The sequence below is a fragment of the Capra hircus genome, chromosome 9 (genome assembly GCF_001704415.2).
Source record: "Capra hircus breed San Clemente chromosome 9, ASM170441v1, whole genome shotgun sequence".
Classification (NCBI taxonomy): domain Eukaryota; kingdom Metazoa; phylum Chordata; class Mammalia; order Artiodactyla; family Bovidae; genus Capra; species Capra hircus.
The window spans coordinates 40532119-40555090 of NC_030816.1; the positions used below are offsets into that span (position 1 = coordinate 40532119).

Sequence of the window (22972 nt, forward strand, 5' to 3'; positions counted from 1 at the left end):
AAAGGGCTCCTTGAAGAACTTTATCTTAAAACTACTGGGTACATAAATTATTGTGGATGTTCAATAAAGGTTTAATTGGACTGCACAAAATTTCTAGCTTTTTCAGTACAAATGAAACTTAGCTGCTGGATTTTTATTTCAACTTGGAATTGCAATGTAGTTTACCTACATATCTCATTCTTCTAACTAATTACTTCAGTGTGAACTCATGGTTTTGATATACAAAAATAAAAATGCAAAAAAGAAAATATATATATATAGGGGTATACATGTATGTTGTCATTGTGCGACTCAGTTGTGTCCAACTCTTTGTGATCCCATGGACGCCAGGCCTCCCTGTCTTCCCATGTGTATCATTTAGCTTGTCTGCTGAGGGCTTGGGAGCAGGAACAACCCAAACAGCAATAAACAATCTAGTGTCCAGATCTTGGTTTCTAAATACTCTACTAAAATGGCTGATTCTAAGGTCAAACAGGCAAAGGATAACCTGAGCCTGGAACTTCCTTGCATATCAGAAAGAAAAGAAGTGTTGGAAAGATTGAGAAATGTCAAAAGAACAAAGAAGCCAGGCTGAAGGGCATTCCACTAACCTAAATCAGAGCCAACTTGAAAATCTAAATAATGATAACAATGGATTTGCCAAAGAATAATATAGAAAGCCTTAAGTCTGTAGTGATTTAATAAATGAATAAATTGAAAATTTGATGAAATACAGGGTAACTCACAAGATCTCAAATTGCCCTCCCCACAAATAATTGTAAAGGGAAACAAAAAACCTTAATGAGAAATCTATATACATTCTTATTAAGAAGTTACAATGCACCTCATCAGTAATTCCTGGAGAAGGAAATGGCAACCCACTCCAGTATTCTTCCTGGAGAATCCAATGAACAGAGAAGCCTGGCAGGCTACAGACCATGGGGTTGCAAAGAGTTGGACACGACTGAGCACAACACAGCAGCATCAATAGTTGGAAAAATCTAAATTGCATGCCACCTGATAGGGTTCAATGACAAAGACATATAATCACTTCTGTGATATTCCTGCCAATGATGAATAACCTGAATTATCAGTAGAAAAATGTAGCAGAAAGGAAAGAATGAATATTCTCATGAAAGTAAGGTAGGTATTCGAGATTGAAAGTGACCAAGGAGACTTGAAAAGTACATGCAATATGTGATTCTGAACTGCAATATGTGATTCTTTTTCTATACACAATACTATCAGGATTCAACTGGTAAATCACAAATGGGGTCCAAAGATTGGATGGTAGTAATGGATCAAGGTCAATTTTCTGATTTTGATGTTTGTATTGTAGTTTTATAGGACACTGCCCTTGTTTGTAGGAAACAGACTAAAGTATTTTTGGTTATGGGACATAATGTTAGCTACTTTCTTTCAAATGGGACACAATTTGAAAAAAAGGTTCTCTCTCAACTTTTCTATTAATATAAGTGTAAGGTTAAAAAAAGAGAGAGAGAAAGAATACTATTGCATTAGATTGCGAGCTCTCTCTTCTAACCTAGTGTTTTGTTCTACTAGGGCCCTGCATGTATCAGGTATTCAATCAGCGTGTCTGATTTACTGAATGACAAAAGGAAATCACTGTGGCTTTCATGCAAAAGAGCATCCTAAAACATAGTAAGAATAGAAGAGGAGGGACTTGTTAGAAAGCTACTAAAACAGTCCAGTAAAAAATGGCCTGAATTGGTGAGAACAGTGATGTCAGAGAAGTAAAGATTACATAAATATTTAGACTATGACTTCAAAAGATGTGTTACGGAAACGGAGGTGAGAGAAAGGTGGCATAAAGGATGACTCCCAGGTTTCTGGCAAAACCAACCTGATGATGGCGTTTACTGATAATGGAAACACAAGTGGAAGAATTCAGAAGACATGAGGAGTGGGACAGCTCAAGACAGCGAGTTAGTTTAAATATGTTGAATTTGAGGCACTTGTAGAACACTTTAATGGAGATACTGTACAAGTTGTACGTGTCTGGAACTTAAAAGTAAAAGCACCTATGCAGGTAGTGCAGGACTGAGAAGAGAAGATGGCCTGAAAGAAAACTTTCAAGACTAGTGAATGGAGGAAGAGCCGGAAAAGCTGACTTATAAGGCACAGCCAAAAGAGGTTAAGAAGAAAGCAGGAAAGTGTGGTGTTAAAAAAAAAAAGAGAGAGGAGAACATTTCAAGAAGATATAATTGGAGTTAAATGGTGCTACAAAGTCAAGTAAAACAAGGACAGGAAATACCCATTAGATTTAACGAGACTGACATCATTGCTGTGTAAGTGGAAGAAGCCAGATGGGTAAGCTGAGAAGTGACAGAAGGTAAGAAAACTGAGACAATAACTGTAGACATCAATTTGAGATGGTTCGCTTTAAGGAAAGGAATAAACAAGATGGTAGATGGAATGGAATCCAGGGTTAAGAGAGGTTTGATTTTTTAAAATGGAGAAATCTGGACATTTATATGCTGGGGGACCAAAAAAACCACTGAGATAAATTTAATGACACATGAGAAAAGAGGAAACTGAGAATGCAGGTTTTCTTAATTCCATGCTGGAGTTTGTCACAGAGGCCCCAAACATTCAGTTAAAGTGATTTTGAAAGTACAATGGTTATTCATTAGACTACTAGAATTTTATTTAATAGAGAGTTCTAAAGTCATCCAGCACCATCTGAGGCTCAAAGAAGTTAGGTAACTAACTTACCTCTTCAGGGTCACATGGTTACTATATGATAGAGCTATGACCCAGGGGTTTCTGGCTGCAAGCTCTTTCCACGATCCCAGAGTGACTATATACGATCTGAGTATTCTGCAGAAGTGTACTTGGGATCTTAAGGGTGGTGAAGGTAGAAGAAAGAGATGTGGGTTGGAGAGAATGTGGACACATTCTAGAGTCTGGAATCCCCATTCCTATTTCATGGAAGTTCCCCTTCTGTTTAATAAACTAGGGTCCTGAATAAGATTTAAGGGGGAAAAAAAAAAAAGGCAAACAATGATCAAAGAAATGTAAAAACACACATACTTTAAAACTTACTTACCGGGTAATAGCACTGAACAGTCCACGGATGCGTGCTTTATGTCTAGATACAAAAGCTTCAGTAAATATTACTCCTCTGTTATCAAGATCAATGTGCCCATTAATAATTCTACCTAGGCGCTGAGTTAGTGCCTGAGGGTAAAGATGGATGAAAATTCTTATTAAAATGATATAACAAAATTACAGATTTACATTTGTACAAGTTTACTAAAGTCATGCTGCATGCTGATGTTGTATTAATCATATGATTGAATAATTTCAGCAAGCATGAATTAACAAGATATACAAAGTAAAATGAAGATTTAGGATCTAGGAAACTTCATAATCTTATGGTGAAAACAAGAATTGAATGAGTCTAATAACTGATATGTTAAAAAACTCAGCTACCTGCTAATAAGGCCTATTTATAGGGTAAAATAAAAGAGATTAACCGGTTTTCCAGATAAAGGCAGCCTGAAACACAGACAACCAACAAGGATCCTGGAGAGGATCCTACATGGAACTGTTAATACTAACAGAGAAATAAATATTATCCCAAGATTCTGCAACCTAGGGATACATAAGACCTGAAAAGTTATACTCTGTGATGCAAATATTAACAAACTGTGTCCATAAATCTGTACTGACAGACAACCTGATTTCTTGGTAACCTGAGGAGGGCATTTCTCCACAGCTACACTATGACTGGGATCAGGTTTATGAAATAAGCTTGGACGTATTTCCCTTTCCAGGACAAGTTAAATCTACTCGAGTCAGCCTGGCTGATACTTCTATGGTACAGAAAAATGCTTTTCAAACAACTTTTTTAAGGATCTATTTTTTTGCTGCCCCATGAGGCATGCAGGATCTTAGTTCCGTGAGCCAGGATTAAACCTGCGCCCATAGCACTGGAAGCTCAGAGTCTTATCCACTGGACTGTCAGGGAAGTCCCCCAAACAACTTCTTAGTGAGCTTTTACAATACTGCCTATGATACTGAGAAAAATTAAAACTGAAAAAAGAAACCATATATATTTCTAAAATGTATCAGCAGCACAATAAGAAACCACTCGATCTGTTCTGATATTTTAATGTAAAACTGACTAAAAATATCTTTTTTTTGCCTTCTGTGATTTACATGTATTTGCTCATTTTATCTTCTGTAATTTACATATACTTGCTCAGGAGCTTAGTCTCCTGAAATGCTTTGTAAAACAGATCTATATGCTCAATGGTATTTTAGATGTAATGAGGAGAAATCACCCACTTAAAATGAGTGAGTAAATCTGTTTCATCATAAATTAATCTCATGCAATTATGGTTTGGTAATTTCTGTAAGATGGATTTTCTTAAAGTATACCTAAAATGATTTGGCTTTTCCTTTATTTGTTCCAGTAAATATATAAACAAAACCATCATTTATTGAGTACTTCCTCTAGGCCAGCCATTTCACCAGATATACCATGTATATGACACCTCATTGACATCTATGAGAGACAATTATTCCCATTTTCAGACATGTAACTTGAAGCACAAACAGGCATAAAAATAATTTTTCTGACCCTAAGTAACTAAGCAGTGTCATAGACAGAATTCAAATCATGGTCTGTTTAACTTCCACTGTTCCAAACAGACTTCTAAAACGTTAAACAACTTTAAGGAAACTGAAATAACAAACAAGGAAATAGCCTCTATTTTCAGGCACCATTGTAATTTAACTTATGAAGATAATTTGATTTGAGTATTGACGCAAGTGCCAAAAATTAAGAGACTATAAGCCATTCTTCAATTCCTCTCCCTATCATGCTCTCAGTTTAGACGAAAAAAAGTGACATCAAAAGAAGTTGGTACTATTGACATTTGGGGAAGAAAATTTTCTATTTGGAAGGGATGCTCTGTGCACTGCAGGATGTTCAGCAGCATCTGTGACCTTTACCACACAAGATGCCAGTAGCACCTCTTATAAATTATAATCTTCATCAGCTGTTTCTTAAATTATAACTAGTAATCAGAACTAAAGATATCCTTGCTAAAGAAGCATTCAATAAAGATATACACTTCTGGTATACTTCCTACTGCATCCAAGCAGGCCAAGACCTTAAGTCTACTAAGTTTAGGGTATCTCTGGGTTCAGGAAGATTAAAATCACTTCTAAACAATCTTATCAGAGCCATCAATGTTTAAGTATCCCCCAAATATATTGCTAGAACATAGTCAAAACTAGAAAATAGTCAAAACGCTTGCAAAAAAACAAATAATAGTATAGTTTTTTCCCACCCTTTCAAACTTGGCATTTATTTGAAAAGACAAATTATACCAATAAGGAAAAAAAATACCTGTGTCAGAAAGTTTCCAGGAAGATCATAGGTTTTACACAGTTCTGCTATGGTTACTTGACCACTTTCCTGTAATTTATCATTTACTTCTTCTGCTAAACGATCCAAATAGTTCCTTAGTTTAAATTAGAAAAAAAAAAAAAGGAAAAACTCAATTAGGAATAATAATTTTCCTCTATCTTTTTATGTTTAATTTCTGCTGCAATAAGGCATTCCCCAAAAGTAATTAATATGGTATATTTAGGTAAACACCATTCATTAATCATATTTTGAAATTTTTCTTATCAATGTAACTAAATGGAAGGTTAATCAAATAAATACTGAAATTGTTTTCAACAATTAAAATTTTACAGTCATTTTCATTAGGACTTTTTAACAATTCTGCTTTCAGAGTTAAGCTCACATAAAAAAGATCATAAAAATTATGTTTTGTGTTACTTTAAAACAACAGAAAAAATTAAAAGTTCATATTATTTCCAAGTATTCCATACAAGTAAGCATTTACTTTTTAAGTACAATAATGAAAATCAGTACTAGAAGAGTACTAAAAAATGCCGTAGTGCCACAGTTATTCTAAACTTAAGTATAAACTTACAAAAAAAGAAACACAAAAAAGTATTCTCAATTATTGTACTTACTCATCTATCAGTTGTCCCAATACTAGTTGAACATGTTTTTCTGATTTAATAATGTCACCAATTCTATTTTCAATATGAGTCAGATCCACATTAATTACCTGGAAAACAAGTACACATTCTATTAGTGGTAAGTTCATGTTTTTAAATTTGAAATTATATATTTTAGAACTTTGAAAAAAATGAAAATTTTCTTCCCCTTAGATGAATTTCAAATTGATTTGAAATATTATAAAAAATCTCAAACAATTAGGGGCTTACTGCTTATTCACTTTCAATTCTGAACCTGTACACTTTCACTCACTTAGAAAACTTGCACTACAAAAATCACACAACTTCGAAGGTCTTTTCACCTCCAGAGTCCTACCTAGTCCCCAGGAAGGCAGACAGGAGTGAGAGGGAGCGCCTGAAGCAGTGCAACAAGCAGGTCCTGACCTGCTGACATCATGCAGTGAGTCTGTGAGTCTATGACCCAAACTGCCCACTGCCTCTGAGCAATCGCTGGACTGCTGCCCCATAGGGAGCCTCCTGGCCCAGGACCATCCCAGCCCTGATTCTCTCACTCAAGATAGGCCCTGCAGGCCAGCACTCAGGGGGTCAAGACTGCTGATACATCTCAGCCCATGGTGTGATCCATGGACTTGCAAAGAAGTCAGCCAAACCCACTGTCAGCGTCGTGAATGAGGTTTCTCAGCAGATCCTGGCTCACGGTTCTGAGGTAGGAGGTAGATGGGTCCCTGAGCTGAACAGCTGGAGATTGTCAAGTGGAGTAAACTGGACCTTTGCTTCCCCTAGACATTTCAAGGATAAAGTTAATAGCAGAAGCTGAGCTCTGCTGGAGTCAAGAAATAAGATGACTGCATCTATCACTCCTGAGGTCAGGATCTCCAGGACTGCACATGTGCAGAAAGACTTGGGGGTCAAAAAGGGAGGGGCACTATCCCATAATAGGTGCTGTCAATCTCCTATAGGCTTCCATGCTAGAATCCATCTTGGCAAAAAGATGCATAAGTATATCAGGAAGAACCTTGGGTCAAGTCTGAGGTGGGAAATGAAGAAAGATGACTGGCCAGAGGAAATAAAAAACCCAGGAAAAACTGCTTCCATATAAGTGATTTAAATCACCTCTCTGGGATGCTCCTCATTAGGGTGGACACCCACACTCTTTCCTGTGTATTTTTGCTTTGTTTTAAATAGACTGCTTCTTTGTTCTCTTTGCATGTACTGTGCTTCCAATAAATTCTGTGTCTGCTTTAAAATGTCTCTTTGTAGAATTCTTTCTCTGAAGAAGAAAAGAACCAAGGTCCTCTCACTTGGCAACATCATCTGGTGCCATGATTCGGATTGCTGCCAAGGTAATTTGCAGGTCTCGCTCAACTATGGCAAGAGATCTCTGCGTGCACTATCTTCCTTGCTTCTCCTTTGGATTGTGCCTTTCTTTCCTACTTATCTTGCACAGAAGGGCCTGTTTTTCACTACATATGTTCAACATCCTCCTGGGAAAAGATCTTTTGCTTTTTATTTCTAAACTGCCAGTGCTGTCTTCATCAGGCTGAATGCACAGGTTCCCTGAGGTCTTATCTTTGTTACACACATCTGAAATAATTATGCTTCTCAACTCCAATTCCTCCAAGAGTTTTTCCTTTTACTTCTCAGCTGCCCCCCTCACCCTGACCCCAGGCTTTGGCAACCCATACACTGCTATGGACAGCCTAGTGAGTCTGGCCAATTCTCAGTAGATCACAACATAAATTTTATAAATACTCAATCCTGAGGAGTATACCCCAGTGTAAGAAATCTTGTTATAGGACACAGGGGAGATCTGTTGTCTATAAAGGCTTAAGGGAAAACTTGGCAACTGCTTTGCACTGGTTCAAATGTCCACCATAGGCAGGGAGGGAGAGCACCTTGAAAGGAACCAAAGCTGACCAGAGATGTCTGGTTAGAAACCAGTGAGGGAGTAGAGGATGCTCCAAAGCCCATCAGCATAAAGATCAAAGGTAATTCAGAGGATGTTATGAATCCCCTACAGGTGCCTCCTAGTAATGTTTCCAGGATGCTGGACTTCATTTCTAGGAGTGCTGTTCTCGGTTGCAGGTTATTCAACATGGGAGGATCTCCTTCTAAACCCAAAGAAACACCCCTTGAAAACGCTCCTAGGACACTAAGTTTTTTTGTTCTTTCTGTCCACTTTCAGTTATAAACACCACTGATGGTACCCCTGGGACAACATTTCATCAGCCAGTCTGCCCCTCTTATTAGTGTCAGTTTAAGCACTATTTGGTCTAAATTTTAGCTATATAACTATGAATACAAACAAAAGATAATTTTTGACACTGTGAAACCACAATATTCTTTAGATTCCAGAGAAAACTGGTTAAAACTCTTTTGAAATTGCAAAATTGGTTCTTTCTTAAATTTGTTTTTAATTGGAGAATAATTGCTTTACAATATTGTGTTGGCTTCTGCCATACAACAATATGAATCAGTCATAAGCATACATATGTTCCCCTCCCTCTTGAACCTCCTCCAACTCCATCCCATCCCTCTAGGTTGTCACAGAGTACCACTTTGGGTTCCCTGTGTTACACAGCAACTTCCTATTAGCTATCTATTTTACACATGGTAATGCTTAAAAATGTTTCATGCTTCTCTCAGTCTGTCCCACCTCTCCTTCCCCAACTCTGTCCACAAGTATTTTCTCTATGTCTGCATCTCTATTCCTGCCCTGCAAATAGGTTCATCAGTACCACTTTTCTAGATTCCACATATATGCATTAATAATGTACTTCACTCTGTATAACAGGCTACAGGTATATCTACCTCACTATAACTGACTCAAAGGCATTCCTTTTCATGGCTGAGTAACATTCCATTGTTAATATGTACCAAAACTTCTTAATCCATTCATCTGTCGATGGACATCTAGGTTGCTTCCATGTCCTAGCTACTGTAAATAGTGCTGTAATAAACACTGGGGTACATGTATCTTTTTGAATTATGGTTTTCCTAGGGTTAAAGTTCCAAAATATAAAAGCAACTCATGCAGCTCACTTAAGAAAAATAAACAAGCCAATCAAAAAGTAGGTGGAAGACTTAAAACAGACACTTTTCGACAAAACTGGTTCTTTCGTATAGGCAATTAGAGAAAGTAAGCTTGTTAAAATATTTTTTTTCCTTTGGAATTCTGACTTTGAGAGAAAACACACCTAGAAGAAAGCTTGAAGTTAACTCTTACTATGTCCTTGAGATACAAACACAGCCCACTTTTCCTGGGACTTTGCCCTTGGATTAATTAGTAGAACTTCAAGCCAAGGTTAAAAAAAAAAAAAATGCAAAGAGGCATTTTAAACCTTGAGCAGCAACTGTGAGATCTCTGTTAGTCTGGATTTATGTATGTCTCCAGTACATGTCTTTGTCTTTGGATAATATTGCTGAAGTTAATCTGTGTGGATCACAACAAATTGTGGAGAATTCTTGAAAGAGATGTGAATACCAGACCACCTTACCTGCCTCCTGAGAAACCTGCGTGCAGGTCAAGAAGCAACAGTTAGAACCTTACATGGAGAAAGTGACTGGTTCAAAACTGGGAAAGGAGTACATCAAGGTTGTATATAGTGATCCTGCTTATTTAACTTATATGCAGAGCACACCATGTGAAATGCCAAGCTAGATGAATCACAAGTAGGAATCAATGTTTCTGCGGGAAACATCAACACCCACAGATATGCAGATGATACCACCCTAGTGGCAGAAAGTGAAGAGGTACTAAAGAGCCTCTTGATGAAGGTGAAAGAGGAGAGTGAAAAACTTGGCTTAAAACTCAACATTCAAAAAACTAAGATCAGTGCTGTTCAGTTCAAGATGGCGGAGTAGCAGGATGTGTACTCATCTCCTCCTGCAACACCACAAGAACTGCAACTAGCTGTTGATCAACCATTGAAAGGAGAATGCTAGAACCCACCAAATAAGATACCCCATGTCCAAAGACAAAGAAGAAGCCACAGCAAGATGGTAGGAGGGGGCACAATCACTGTAAAATAAAATTCCATTCCTGCAGGGTGGGTGACCCACAAACTGGAGAACAATAATATCAAAGAAGTAGTCTCATTGTTGTGAAGCTTCTGAACCCCACATCAGGCTTCCCAGACTGGGGATCTGACAAAAGGAACGGGAACCCCCAGGGAATCTGGCCTTGAAGGCCAGTGGAATTTGTTTGCACGACTTCCACAGGACTGAGGGAAACAGAGACTCTAATCTTGAAGGGCACAAACAAAATCTTGCAGGCACCAATACCCAGAGGAAAGCAGCAGTGACCCAGCAGGTGACTGAACCAAAATTACCTACTAGGGTTGGATGGTCTCCTGTGGAGGGAGGCATGGGTTGGCAGGGGCTCACCACAGGGACCAGGGCCCTGGCAGCGCATCAGGTTGGGAAGGTCTCCCTTGTAATTTACCATTAATGTTACCATAGACCCCATAGGAAACAGGTCAAATTGCCACATCCGTTGGGTCATCAAAAAAACAAGAGAGTTCCAGAAAAACATCTATTTCTGCTTTATTGTCTATTTCAAAGCCTTTGACTGTGTGGATCACAACAAACTGTGGAAAATTCTTAACAGATGGGAATACCAGTCCACCTGACCTGCCTCTTGAGAAATCTGCATGCACGTCACAAAGCAACAGTTAGCCTTGACTAGATGGACCTTTGTTGGCAAAGTAATGTCTCTACTTTTTAATATGTCTAGGTTGCTCACACCTTTTCTTCCAAGGAGCAAGGGTCTTTTAATTTCATGGCTTAGTCACAATCTGCAGTGATTTTGGAGCCCCCCAAAATAAAATCAGCCACTGTTTCCCCATCTATTTGCCATGAAGTGTTGGGACTGCATGCCATGATTTTAGTTTTCTGAATGTTCAGCTTTAAGCTGATTTTTTCCCTCTCCTTTTTCACTTTCATCAAGCAGTTCTTTAGTTCTTCACTTTCTGCCATAAGGGTGGTGTCATTTGCTTATCTGAGGTTATTGATATTTCTCCCGGCAAGCTTGATTCCAGCTTGTGCTTCATCCAGCCCAGCATTTCGTATGATGTTCCCCGCATACAAGTTAAATAAGCAGGGTGACAATATAAAGCCGTGACATACTCCTTTCCTGATCTGGAACCATGTCTAGTTCTAAATGTTGCTTCTTGACCTGCATACAGATTTCTCAGGAGGCAGGTCAGGTGGTCTGGTATTCCCATCTTTCAGAATATTCCACAGTTTGTTGTGATCCACAGAGTCAAAAGCTTTGGCATAGTCAATAAAGCAGAAGTAGATGTTTTTCAAGAACTCTCTTGCTTTTCTGATGATCCAGTGGATGTTGGCAATTTGATTTCTGGTTCCTCTGCATTTTCTAAATCCAGCTTGAACATCTGGAAGTTCACAGTTCACATACTGTTGAAGCCTAGCTTTGAGGATTTTGAGCATTAACTTCCTAGAGTGTGAGATGAGTGCAACTGTGTGGTATATTGAATTCTTTAGCATAGGCTTTTTTGGGACTGGGATGAAAACTGACCTTTTCCAGTCCTGTGGCCACTGCTGAGTTTTCCAAAATTACTGACACACTGAGTGCAGGACTTTCACAGCATCACTGTTTAGGATTTGAAATAGTTCAACTGAAATTCCATCACCTCCACTGGCTTTGTTTGCAGTTATGCTTTCTAAGGCCCACTTGACTTCACATTCCAGGATGTCTGGCTCTAGGTGAGTGATCACACCATCGTGATTATCTGAGTTGTGAAGATCTTTTTTTGTACAGTTCTTCTGTGCATTCTTGCCACCTCTTCTTACTATCTTCTGCTTCTATTAGGTCCACACCATTTCTGTCCTTTATTGAGCACATCTTTGCATGAAATGTTTCCCTGGTATTTCTAATTTTCTTGAAGAGCTCTATAGTCTTTCCCATTCTGTTGTTTTCCTCTATTTCTTTGCACTGATCACTGAGGAAGGCTTTCTTATCACTGCTTGCTATTCTTTGGAACTCTGAATTCAAATGGGTATATCATTTTTTTTCTCCTTTGCCTGTAGCTTCTCAATTATTTGAAAGGCCTCCTCAGACAGCCATTTTGCCTTTTTGCATTTCTTTTTTGGAGATGGTCTTGCTCCCTGTCTCCTGTACCATGTCACGAATCTCTGTCCATAGTTCTTCAGGCACTCTATCAGATCTAATCCCTGGAATCTACTTGTCACTTCCACTGTATAATCATTAAGCAATTTGATTTATGTCATACCTGAGTGATCTATTGGTTTTCCCTACTTTCCTCCATTTCAGTCTGAATTTGGCAATAAGGAATTAATGATCTGTGCCACAGTCAGCTCCCAGTCTTGTTCTTGCTGACTGTATAGTGCTTCTCCACCTTTGGCTGCAAAGAATATAATCAATCTAAGTTTGGTACTGACCATCTGGTAATGTCCAGGCTTCTTCTGTGTCGCTGGAAGAGGATGTTTGCTATGACCAGTGTGTTCTCTTGGCAAAACTCTGTTAGCCTCTGCCCTGCTTCATTTGGTATTACAAGGCCAAATTTGCCTGTTACTCCAGGTATCTCTTGACTTCCTATTCTTGCATTCCAGTCCCCTATAATGAAAAGGACATCTTTTTTGGTGTCAGTTCTAGAAGGTCATGTAGGTCTTCACAGAACCATTCCACTTCAGCTTATTTAGCATTTCTAGTTGGGGCATAGACTTGGATTACTATGATATTGAATGGTTTGCCTTGGAAACTAACAGAGATCATTCTGATTCCTAAGATGTCGATGTTCACCCTTGCCATCTCCTGTTTGACCACTTTCAATTTACCTTGATTCATGGACCTAACATTCCAGGTTCCTATGCAATATTGTTCTTTATAGCATCGGTCTTTACTTCCAGCACCAGTCACATCCACAAACTGGGTGCTATTTTAGCTTTGGCTCCATCTCTTCATTCTTTCTGCAGTTATTTCTCCATTGTTCTCCAGTAATATATTGGGCACCTACCAACCTGAGGAGTTCATCTTTCAGTGTCCTATCTTTTTACCTTTTCATACCGTTCATGGGGTTCTCAAGGCAAAGATACTGAAGTGGTTTGCCATTCCCTCTCCAGTGGACCACGTTTTGTCAGAACTCTCCACCACGACCCATCCATCCTGGGTGGCCCTACATGGCATGGTTCATGGTTTCATTAAATTAGACAATGCAGATGGTCAAAAAACATGAAAATATGTTCAACGTCACTAATTATTAGAGAAATGCAAATCAAAACTACAATCAGTTATAACCTCACACCAATCAGAACAGCCATCATCTGAAAGTCTCTAAACAAGTGTTTGAAGACTTTTTTCTATCCATCTTTTCCTCTTTATCACTATTGACATTTTCATATATTTTGTCTTCTATTCTCTCTGGATTCTGCTTAGAGACATGAGCTGAACCACTGTTTGAGGTTTACTTTATCAATTAAACTGTACCTTGCCTAATCAGTCTGGGTCACCAGAAAAAAATTAGTACATATAAAAAAAAAAAAAAAAAAGAAAGTCTCTAAACAATACATACTAGACAGCGTGTGGAGAAAAGGGAACCCTCTTAACACTGTTGGTGGGAATGTAAAACTGGTATAACCATTACAGCAAACAGTATGAAGTTTCTTAAAAAACTAAAACTATAATTACCACATGGTCCAGTAATCTCACTCCCAGGCATACATCTGGAGCAAAGCATATCTTGAAAAGATACATTCACCCCAATGTTCACTGCGGCACTATTTACAACAAGTAAGACATGGAAATAACCTAAATATCCACTGACAGAGGAATAAATATAGAAGATGTGGTACATATATACAGTTGAATATTACTCAGCCATTAAAAAAGAGTGAAATAGAAGAGAAGCGAAAAGCAAAGGAGAAAAGGAAAGATATACCCATTTGAATGCAGAGTTCCAAAGAATAGCAAAGAGAGATAAGAAAGCTTTCCACAGTGCTCAGTGCAAAGAAGGAGAGGAAAACAATACAACCGAAAAGACTAGATATATCTTCAAGAAAATGATGGGCTCAATAAAGGACAGCAATGGATGAACCTAACAGAAGTATAAGATAAGAAGAAGAGGTGGCAAGAATACACAGAAGAACTATACAAACACGATCTTCATGACCCAGGTAATCACGATGGTGTGATCACCAACCTAGAGCCAGACATCCTGGAATGTGAAGTCAAGTGGGCCTTAGAAAGCATCACTATGAACAAAGCTAGTGGAGGTGATAGAATTCTAGTTGAGCTATTTCAAATCCAAAAAGATGATGTTGTGAAAGTGCTGCACTCATATGCCAGCAAATTTGGAAAACTCAGCAGTGGCCACAGGACTGGAAAAGGTCAGTTTTCATCCCAATCCCAAAGAAAGGCAATGCCAAAGAATGCTCAAACTACAGCACAATTGCACTCATCTCACACGCTAGTAAAATAATGCTCAAAATTCTCCAAGCCAGGCTTCAACAGTATGTGAACTGTGAACTTCCAGACGTTCAAGCTGGTTTTAGAAAATGCAGAGGAACCAGAAATCAAATTGCCAACATCCGCTGGATCATCAAAAAAGCAAGAAAATTCTAGAAAAACATCTATTTCTGCTTTACTGATTATGCCAAACCCTTTGACTGTGTGGATCACAATAAACTGGAAAATTCTGAAAGAGATGGGAATACCTGAACACCTGCCCTGCCTCTTGAGAAATCTGTATGCAGGTCAGGAAGCAACACTTAGAACTGGACATGGTAGAACAGACTGGTTCCAAATAGGAAAAGGACTATACATTGTCACCCTGCTTATTTAACTTATATGCAGAGTACATCATGAGAAACGCTGGGCTGGATGAAGTACAAGCTGGAATCAAACTGCCAGGAGAAATATCAACAACCTCAGACATACAGATGACACCACCCTTATGGCAGAAAGTGAAGAGGAGCTAAAAAGCCTCTTGATGAAAGTGAAAGAGGAGAGTGAGAAAGTTGGCTTAAAGCTGAACATTAAGAAAATGAAGATCATGGCATCCGGTCCCATCACTTCATGGCAAATAAATGGGGAAACAGTGGAAACAGTAGCAGACTTTATATTTGGGGGGCTCCAAAATCACTGCAGATGGTAATTGCAGCCATGAAATTAAAAGACGCTTGCTCCTTGGAACAAAAGCTATGACCAACCTAGACAGCATATTAAAATGCAGAGACATTACTTTGCCAACAAAGGTCTGTCTAGTCAAGGCTACGCTTTTTCCAGTAGTCATGTATGGATGTGAGAGCTGGAGTATAAAGAAGGATGAGTGCTGAAGAACTGATGCTGTTGAACTGTGGTGTTGGAGAAGACTCTTGAGAGGCCCTTGGACTGCAAGGAGATCCAACCAGTCCATCCTAAAGGAAATTAGTCCTGAATATTCACTGGAGGGACTGATGTTGAAGCTGAAACTCCAATAGTTTGGCCCCCTGATAGAAGAGCTGACTCATTTGAAAAGACCCTGATGCTGGAAAAGATTGAAGGCAGGAAGAGAAGGGGATGACAGAGGATGAGATAGTTTAGTTGGTTGGCATCACCGACTCAATGGACATGAATTTTAGTAAACTCCAGGAGTTGGTGATGGATAGGGAGGCCTGGTGTGCTGGAGTCCACAGGGTCACAAAGAGTTGGACATGACTGAGCGAGTGAACTGAACTGATACACACTACTATGTATAAAATAATTAACAAGGACCTACCATATAGCACAGGGAATAGTATCCAATGTTCTGTAATAATAACCCATGTGGCAAAGGATTCTAAAAAAGAACTATAAATCAACTATACCCTGAAAAAAAATAAAAATTTTTGAAAAAATAAGAAATTAAACCTATTCACACAAAAATGGCCAGTTTCCTACATATAGTGTAGTGTACCTTACTGATGCACCCTAATGGATCACAGCTTTGTCAAAATGAAGGGGCTTGTTAAACTCAATCAACCTATGAGCTATGCCCTGCAGGGCCACCCAAGACAGATTGGTTATGTTGGAGAGTTCTGACAAAACGTGGCCCACTGGAGGAGGAAGTGGCAAACCACTCCAGTATTCTTGCCGTGAGAACCCCATGAACAACAGAAAAAGGCAAAAAGATACAATATCAGAAGATGAGTCCCCCCAGGTTGGAAGGTGTCCAATATGTTACTGGGGTAGAGCAGAGGGCAATTACCCCAGATTGATAGCTCCAGAATGAATGAAGCAGCTGGGCCAAAGCAGAAACAATGCTCAGTTGTGGATGTGTCTGGTGGTGAAAGTAAAGTCCAGTGCTGTAAAGAATGATATTGCATAGGAACCTGGCAAGTAGGTCCATGAATGAAGGTAAATTATATGTGGTCAACCAAGAAATGGCAAGAGTAAACATCAACATCTTTGTAATTAGTGAACTAACATGGATGGGAACGGGCAAATTTAATTCAGATGACCATTATATCCACCACTGTGGGCAAGAATTCTAAAGAAGAAACGGAGAAGCCCTCATAATCAACAAGAGTCTACAATGCAGCACTTGTGTGCAATCTCCAAAACAACAGAATGATCTCAGTTTGTTTCCAAGGCAAACCATTCAATATCACAGTAATCAAAGTCTATGCCCCAACGAGTAATGCCAAAGAAGCTGAAGTGGAATCGTTCTATGAAGACCTACAAGACCTTCTAGAACTAACACCAAAAAAAGATGTACTTTTCATTATAGGGGACTGTAATGCAAAAGTAGGAAGTCAAGAAATACGTGGAATAACAAGAAAATTTGGCCTTGGAATACAAAATGAAGCAGGGCAAACACTAGCAGAGCTTTGCTAAGAGAATTCACTGGTCATAGCAAACACCCACTTTCACCAACACAAGAGACAACTCTACACATGGACATTACTATATGATCAATACCAAAATCAGACTGATTACATTCTTTGTAGCCAAAGATGGAGAAGCTCTATATAGTCTGCAAAAACAAGACCTGAAGCTGACTGAGGCTCAGATCATCAGCTTCTTACAGCAAAATTCAGGTTTGAACTAAAAGAAAGTAGGGGAAAGCACTAAGCCATTCAGGTATGACCTAAATCAAATCTCTTATGATTATTCAGTAAAGGTGATGAATAAATTATAGGGCTTATATTTGGTAGACAGAATGCCTGAAGAACTATGGACAGAGCTTTGTAACACTGTACAGGAGGTAATGACCAAAACTATCTGAAAGAAAAAGAAACGCAAGAAGGCAAAGTGGTTGTCTGAGGAAACTTTACAAATAACTGAGGAAAGAGATGTGAAAAGCAGTGGAGAAAGGGAAAGATATATCCAACTGAATGCAGAGTTCCAGAGAAGAGCAAAGAGAGATAAGAAGGCCTTCAATGAACAATGCAAAGAAACAGAAGAAAACAACAGAATAGGAAGGATTAGATATCTCCAAGATACTTGCAGACATCAAAGGAGTATTTCATGCAAGGATGGGCATGATAAAGGGCAGAAACGATAAAGAATTAATAGAAGCATAAGAGATTAGTGGCAAGCATACACAGAAGAACTGTACAAAAAAGGTCTTGATGACACAGATAATCACTATGGTGTGGTCACTCACCTAGAGTCAGACGTCCTAGAGTGTGAAGTCAAGTAGGCCTTAGCAAACATTACTACCAAAAAAAATAGTGGAAGTGACAGAATTCCAGATAAGCTATTTAAAATACTAAAAGATGATGGTGTTAAAGTGCTGCACTCAATATGTCAGCAATTTGGAAAACCCAGCAGTGGCCATAAGACTGGAAAAGGTCAGTTTTCATCTGAATTCCAAAGAAAGGCAGTGCTAAAGAATGTTCAAACTATCAGACAATTGTGCTCACTTCCTTGAGCTAGTAAGGTTACGCTCAAAATCCTTCAAGGTACGCTTCAGCCGTATTTGAATCAAGAACTTCCAGATGTACAAGATGAGTTTAGAAAAGGCAGAGGAACCAGAGATCAAATTGCCAACATTCACTGAATCATAGAGAAAGCAAGGGAATTCCAGAAAAACATCTACCTGTTTCATTGACTACACAGAAGCCTTTGACTGTGTGGATCACAACAAACTGTGGAAAATTCTTAAAGAGATAGGACTACTAGACCATCTTATCTGTCTCCTGAGAAACCTGTATGTGGCCAAAAGTCAACAGTTAGAATCTTGTATGGAACAACTGACTGGTTCAAAACTGGGAAAGGAGTGTAACAAGGCTGTATATGTCAGCCTGTTTATTTAACTGTACGCAGAGTACATCAGCGAAATGCTGAGCAGGATGAGTTACAAAATGGAATCAAGACTCCCAGGAGAAATTATCAACAACCTCAGATATGCAGATAATATTACTCTAATGGCAGAAAGTAAAGAGGAACTAAAGAGCCTCTTGATGAGGGTGAAGGAGGAGAGTGAAAAAGCTGACTTAAAACTCAACATTAAAGAAAACTAAGGTCATAACATCCGGTCCCATTCCTTCCTGGCAAATAGAAGGGGAAAAAGTAGAAGCAGTGACTGATTTTTTTCTTCCTGGGCTCCAAAATCACTGCAGATGGTGACTGCAGCCATGAAATTAGAAGATGTTTGCTTCCTGGAAGGAAGGCTATGACAAACCTATACAGTGACAAAGGTCTGTATACTCAAAGCTATGGTCTTTTCAGTAGTCATGTACAGATGTTAGAGTTGGAAAAGAAGGCTGAATGCCACAGCACTGATGCTTTTGAATTGTGGTGTTGGAGAAGACTCTTGAGAGTCCCTTGGACAGCAAGGAGATCCAACCAGTCAAGCCTAAGGGAAATCAACCCTGAAAATTCTTTGGAAGGACTGATGCTGAAGCTAAACCTCCAATACTTTGGCCACGTGATGCGAAGAGCTGACTCATTAGAAAAGACCCTGATGATGAGAGAGATTGAGGCAAAAGGAGAAAGGGCAGAAGAGTATGAGACAGTTGGATGGCATCATTGATTCAAAGGACATGAACTTGGGTGAACGTCAGGAGATGGTAAGGGACAGGGAGGCCTGTCATGCTGCAGTCCATAAGGTCGCAAAGAGTTGGACACGACTTAGCCACTGAATAACAACAAAACCCTTACTGATGACATGTACACTTGTATTTACTAAAAATATCTTCTAGGTTTAACTTCCACATACTAAAAACAAGTCACCATGAAACTAGTGATTTTTCTCTCAAAATTACATAAACTCTATAATTACATAAAATGGTGACTATGAGTTTATTTTGTAAAGAATAAAGTTAAGCAAGTCAACTGAGAAAGAAAAACTTGTTAAACTAATTAAATGTATCAGTGATGGTCATATAATTATTTCTTCACAAACACAATATGATACCAATATCAAGTGGCTACTTAAGGCATTGAAAAAATTAGTAACATAAAAAGTTGAGAAATCAAAGTAAAAACTGTTATAAAGCTGAAATTTACCTGTTGCAGATCAACGATGTTTACTCGACCTTTAAAGAAAAGACATTCATTTAAGTTATCAGTAAGTACATACCAGCCCCAAACTGCAAATTCCAACAGATTCATGTTTTGGACATTTCAAGATCCAAAGCATAAATCTTTCTGCAATGCACACAATGCAAGTGAAAAGTGAGAGTCGCTCAGTTGTGACCGACTCTTTGTGACCCGCCAGACTGTAGCCTACCAGACTTCTCTGTCCATGGAACTCTCCAGGCCAGAATACTGGAGTGGGTAGCTGTTTCTCCCAAGGGAGGGCTCGAACCCAGGTCTTCTGCATTGCAGGCGGATTCTTTACCATCTGAGCTACCAGGGAAGCCCAAGAATACTGGAGTGGGAAACTGTTCCCTTCTCCAGCGGATCTTCCTGACCCAGGGATCAAACCAGGGTGTCCTGCATTGCAGGTGGATTCTTTACCAACAGGGCCACAGTAATTAATATCTTCAAAGATAAGTTATTAGCATAATAAGTATCCATGGCTAAAATACAGAGGATAGCTTATTTTCAAAGTTCCATTTGTCATATCAAACCAATAACCAGCATCAGCTGATACTGAGTTGGGCAGACCAATGAGGGTTATTTTCATCCCTTCACAATTTATCTACTGTGACCAAAGACATTATTAACAACAAAATTCAGATAAATTATTTTCAATTATTTGAAACTGGTAGATTATCATTTATTAGCTAAAGAATATCTGTTAAGCATTTCAAATTATAGCTAGTATTTTATTAGGACTATGCACTAAGATAAAAACCAAACACCTAGGGTATATCTAATAACATCTAACAAGTTGTTTTCACAGATGCATCTATTTTAATCAAACAGTATTTAAATTTGCTCAGTAATTTCTTCATATTTCAAAAAGGCAATGGAAACAAAAACTTTGTGTTTGTAGTAGCTTTTCCTACAATCTGATATAACACCATACTAAATTATTTTGTAATTTGCAAACAAAATTTAAAAGACATGGTATTGCAGTCTTGCTTTTCAATGATCTGTAATTTAAAAGCTCTGTTCCCTTTTCATAATCATCACCTGATAACAGACAGCTAAGTCCACCTGAGTCACCCAATAAATTCAAGAACTGTGAAAAGAAACAGCTAATTCACAACAGAACACATAACTCAAAATAAAAAATGCGATTTTGTAAAGTGACAATATTTGACTTCATTTAAATTATATAATGTTCACCAAAATCTGTTTAAAAGTATTAAGGCTGATTATCATATTAACAATTGAGAAGGGTATCCTATAACCTCCAAATCATTTATGATTTATCATTTGAAAGGTGATGCCCAGGCCCCTTTCCGAAGAACCAGAAGAAAAAACTAAGGAATTACTTACCACCTCGAACATGTAGCTCATCTCTCATTTCTTTACTAATTTGGGCTGGAGTAATATATTCTTTTCCATCAAGTGTGTGAACTACTTCTAGCTGTTTCTGAGCAATCAATTTATTCACAATCTCAATGCAGTTTCGCTCTGACAATCTGAGGGAAACAAAAGTTTTAAAAATGAATGTTACATCCAGTGCTCAATATGTTTACGGAGATGTATGACAATGGGATTTTAAAAGGTTTGGACAGTCATTAGGTTCTATATTACAGCATCTGTATCTTTTTTCGTGTAATACTAATTCAATACATTTTTTAAAATTCTAGGGCATAAATAGGTTTACATTGAATTATGTAGTTCATTGTTACAAATCTACTGTAGATTTCGAGTTTGCTCTTTCACTCATGCTTCTAATCTTCAAATCTGAATAGAAAAGTAAGGACATGTAATTTAAGGAGAAGAAAAAACACGTCCTACTTTTGGTTCAATTTTCACTTTCGCTTCAGTTAAAAAAAAAATTTCTTTTATTAAATGCACAGTTGCCTTACTCCTATCTATAAGCTTTGTAAGCAGGACACCTGGCTAGGCCATGGCAACCATAATTTGCAACTGATAGTTACACAAACACTTAAGTGTCCTCGTTTGCTAGCAGTGATACAAAACACAGCATCAGAGGATTAAAGTCTTTAGCTCCAGAAGGAACAAGGCAAGAAGTAGCCAACAGATAAAAAAAGGGTTCTATTAGCATTATATGTGTTCCATAAAGGTGAAAAGCCAATTTAGGGGGCTTTTTCAGGACACACCCCCAAAACGTCAAGTGTCTGGAGTCCCTAAAAATGACAGATGGGAGTAAGGCTCTGGCCTAGCACACCTACACTGGTGAACAAGAAGGCAAAATATTTATGGAGTCAACACAGTATTTGCAAAATACTGTACCTTGGGGTTAGCCTCTCCTTTCAAGCTCTAAGTCAGGAAGTGTATAATAGGCAATGATGCTTCAAGGACTTGCTAACAGTTAAGCAAGGATCAGAGGGGTAGTCTTAGGAGTGTCACCCGCCCCAGTCGTCGAGGTGGGGTGGCCTCGCCTGCACCTGGCTGGGGCTTGGAGGGAGTGGGAAGGAATGTTCTAGGTCTTCCCCATCGAGAACTATTTCGGAAACCGCACTCCAGCCTCTGGGAGGAAGGGAGGGGGCGGGAACGCTGATAGGGGATGGGAAGGTCCGGGGTTCAGGGCCTGGGGTTTGCAGCCTCTGATCCCGGAGTGGCTACCGAGGCTATTTAGGACTCCACAAACGGAGAGGGAGGGTCAGGCACCTTTGCGTGGCCTCTGCGAACTGCGCCCGCTGAAAGTCTGCCGCCAAACGCCTAATCTCTTCCCAGGCGTCCGCCATCTCGGCCCTATTCGCCCAGCCGCCGACGAACCACAGACACGTCAGCCCAAAGGCCGCGGGAGCCGAGGCGGAACGGGCCGCGCGGAGGGACAAGAGACTCTCCGCGACGCAGCTACGGGCCGTGCGCGACTTGCGCCGGAGGGGGCGGGGCCAGAAAAGCCGCAGCCCCGCCCTCCCCGCGTCGGAGGTTTGTCCTGGTCTGTGAGATCCTTGCGCGGCTGCGGAGAGCCAGGCCTAGTCTCTGTACTCGTCTGCCAGAAAGCCAAGTTGATAAAGTGTTACTTCAAGTCTTTGTTTGCATTATTCGTAATATTTTGGCACGGTGATAATCAAGTTAACCACTCTTGTTTTTTTTTCCTTCCCTGCCCTCTATTTGATTTATTTGGGGGTTGTGCCCCAACCTGCAGTTATCATTACCTCTTCTCTGTTAACGTAAGGCAGTTCGATTTGCGTACGGAATCATGCTATGGGTCACAGAGTTCCTTTGGATTTTCCCTTAACATCTTATGGGAAAACCTGAAAGAAGGTTTTGACTAACCCAATAATATTTTTAGGTCAGTAGCTCAGCCGTGTCTGACTCTTCATGATTCCACGGACTGCAGAATGCCAGACTTCCCTATCCTTCCCCAGCTCCCAGAGCTTACTCAAACTCATGTCCATCCAGTCGGTGATGCCATCCAACCATCTCATCCTCTGCTGTCCCATTCTCCTCCTGCCTTCAATCTTTCCCAGCATCAGGGTCTTT

General features: G+C 39.3%; 1 protein-coding gene across 1 annotated transcript in view; it reads right to left on the bottom strand.

Annotated features, from left to right (window-relative positions):
- UFL1 (UFM1 specific ligase 1) overlaps nt 1–22268 on the bottom strand; it is a 68085-nt gene extending 45817 nt beyond the window's left edge. Inside the window, exons 1-6 of the mRNA XM_005684664.3 lie at nt 22151–22268; nt 20846–20991; nt 19463–19491; nt 6001–6098; nt 5363–5477; nt 3050–3180 (exon numbers count right to left, since the gene is read on the bottom strand). Of these exons, the coding sequence (XP_005684721.2) occupies nt 3050–3180; nt 5363–5477; nt 6001–6098; nt 19463–19491; nt 20846–20991; nt 22151–22227 (596 nt within the window). The 5' untranslated portion in view covers nt 22228–22268. The remainder of the gene's footprint in view (nt 1–3049; nt 3181–5362; nt 5478–6000; nt 6099–19462; nt 19492–20845; nt 20992–22150) is intronic.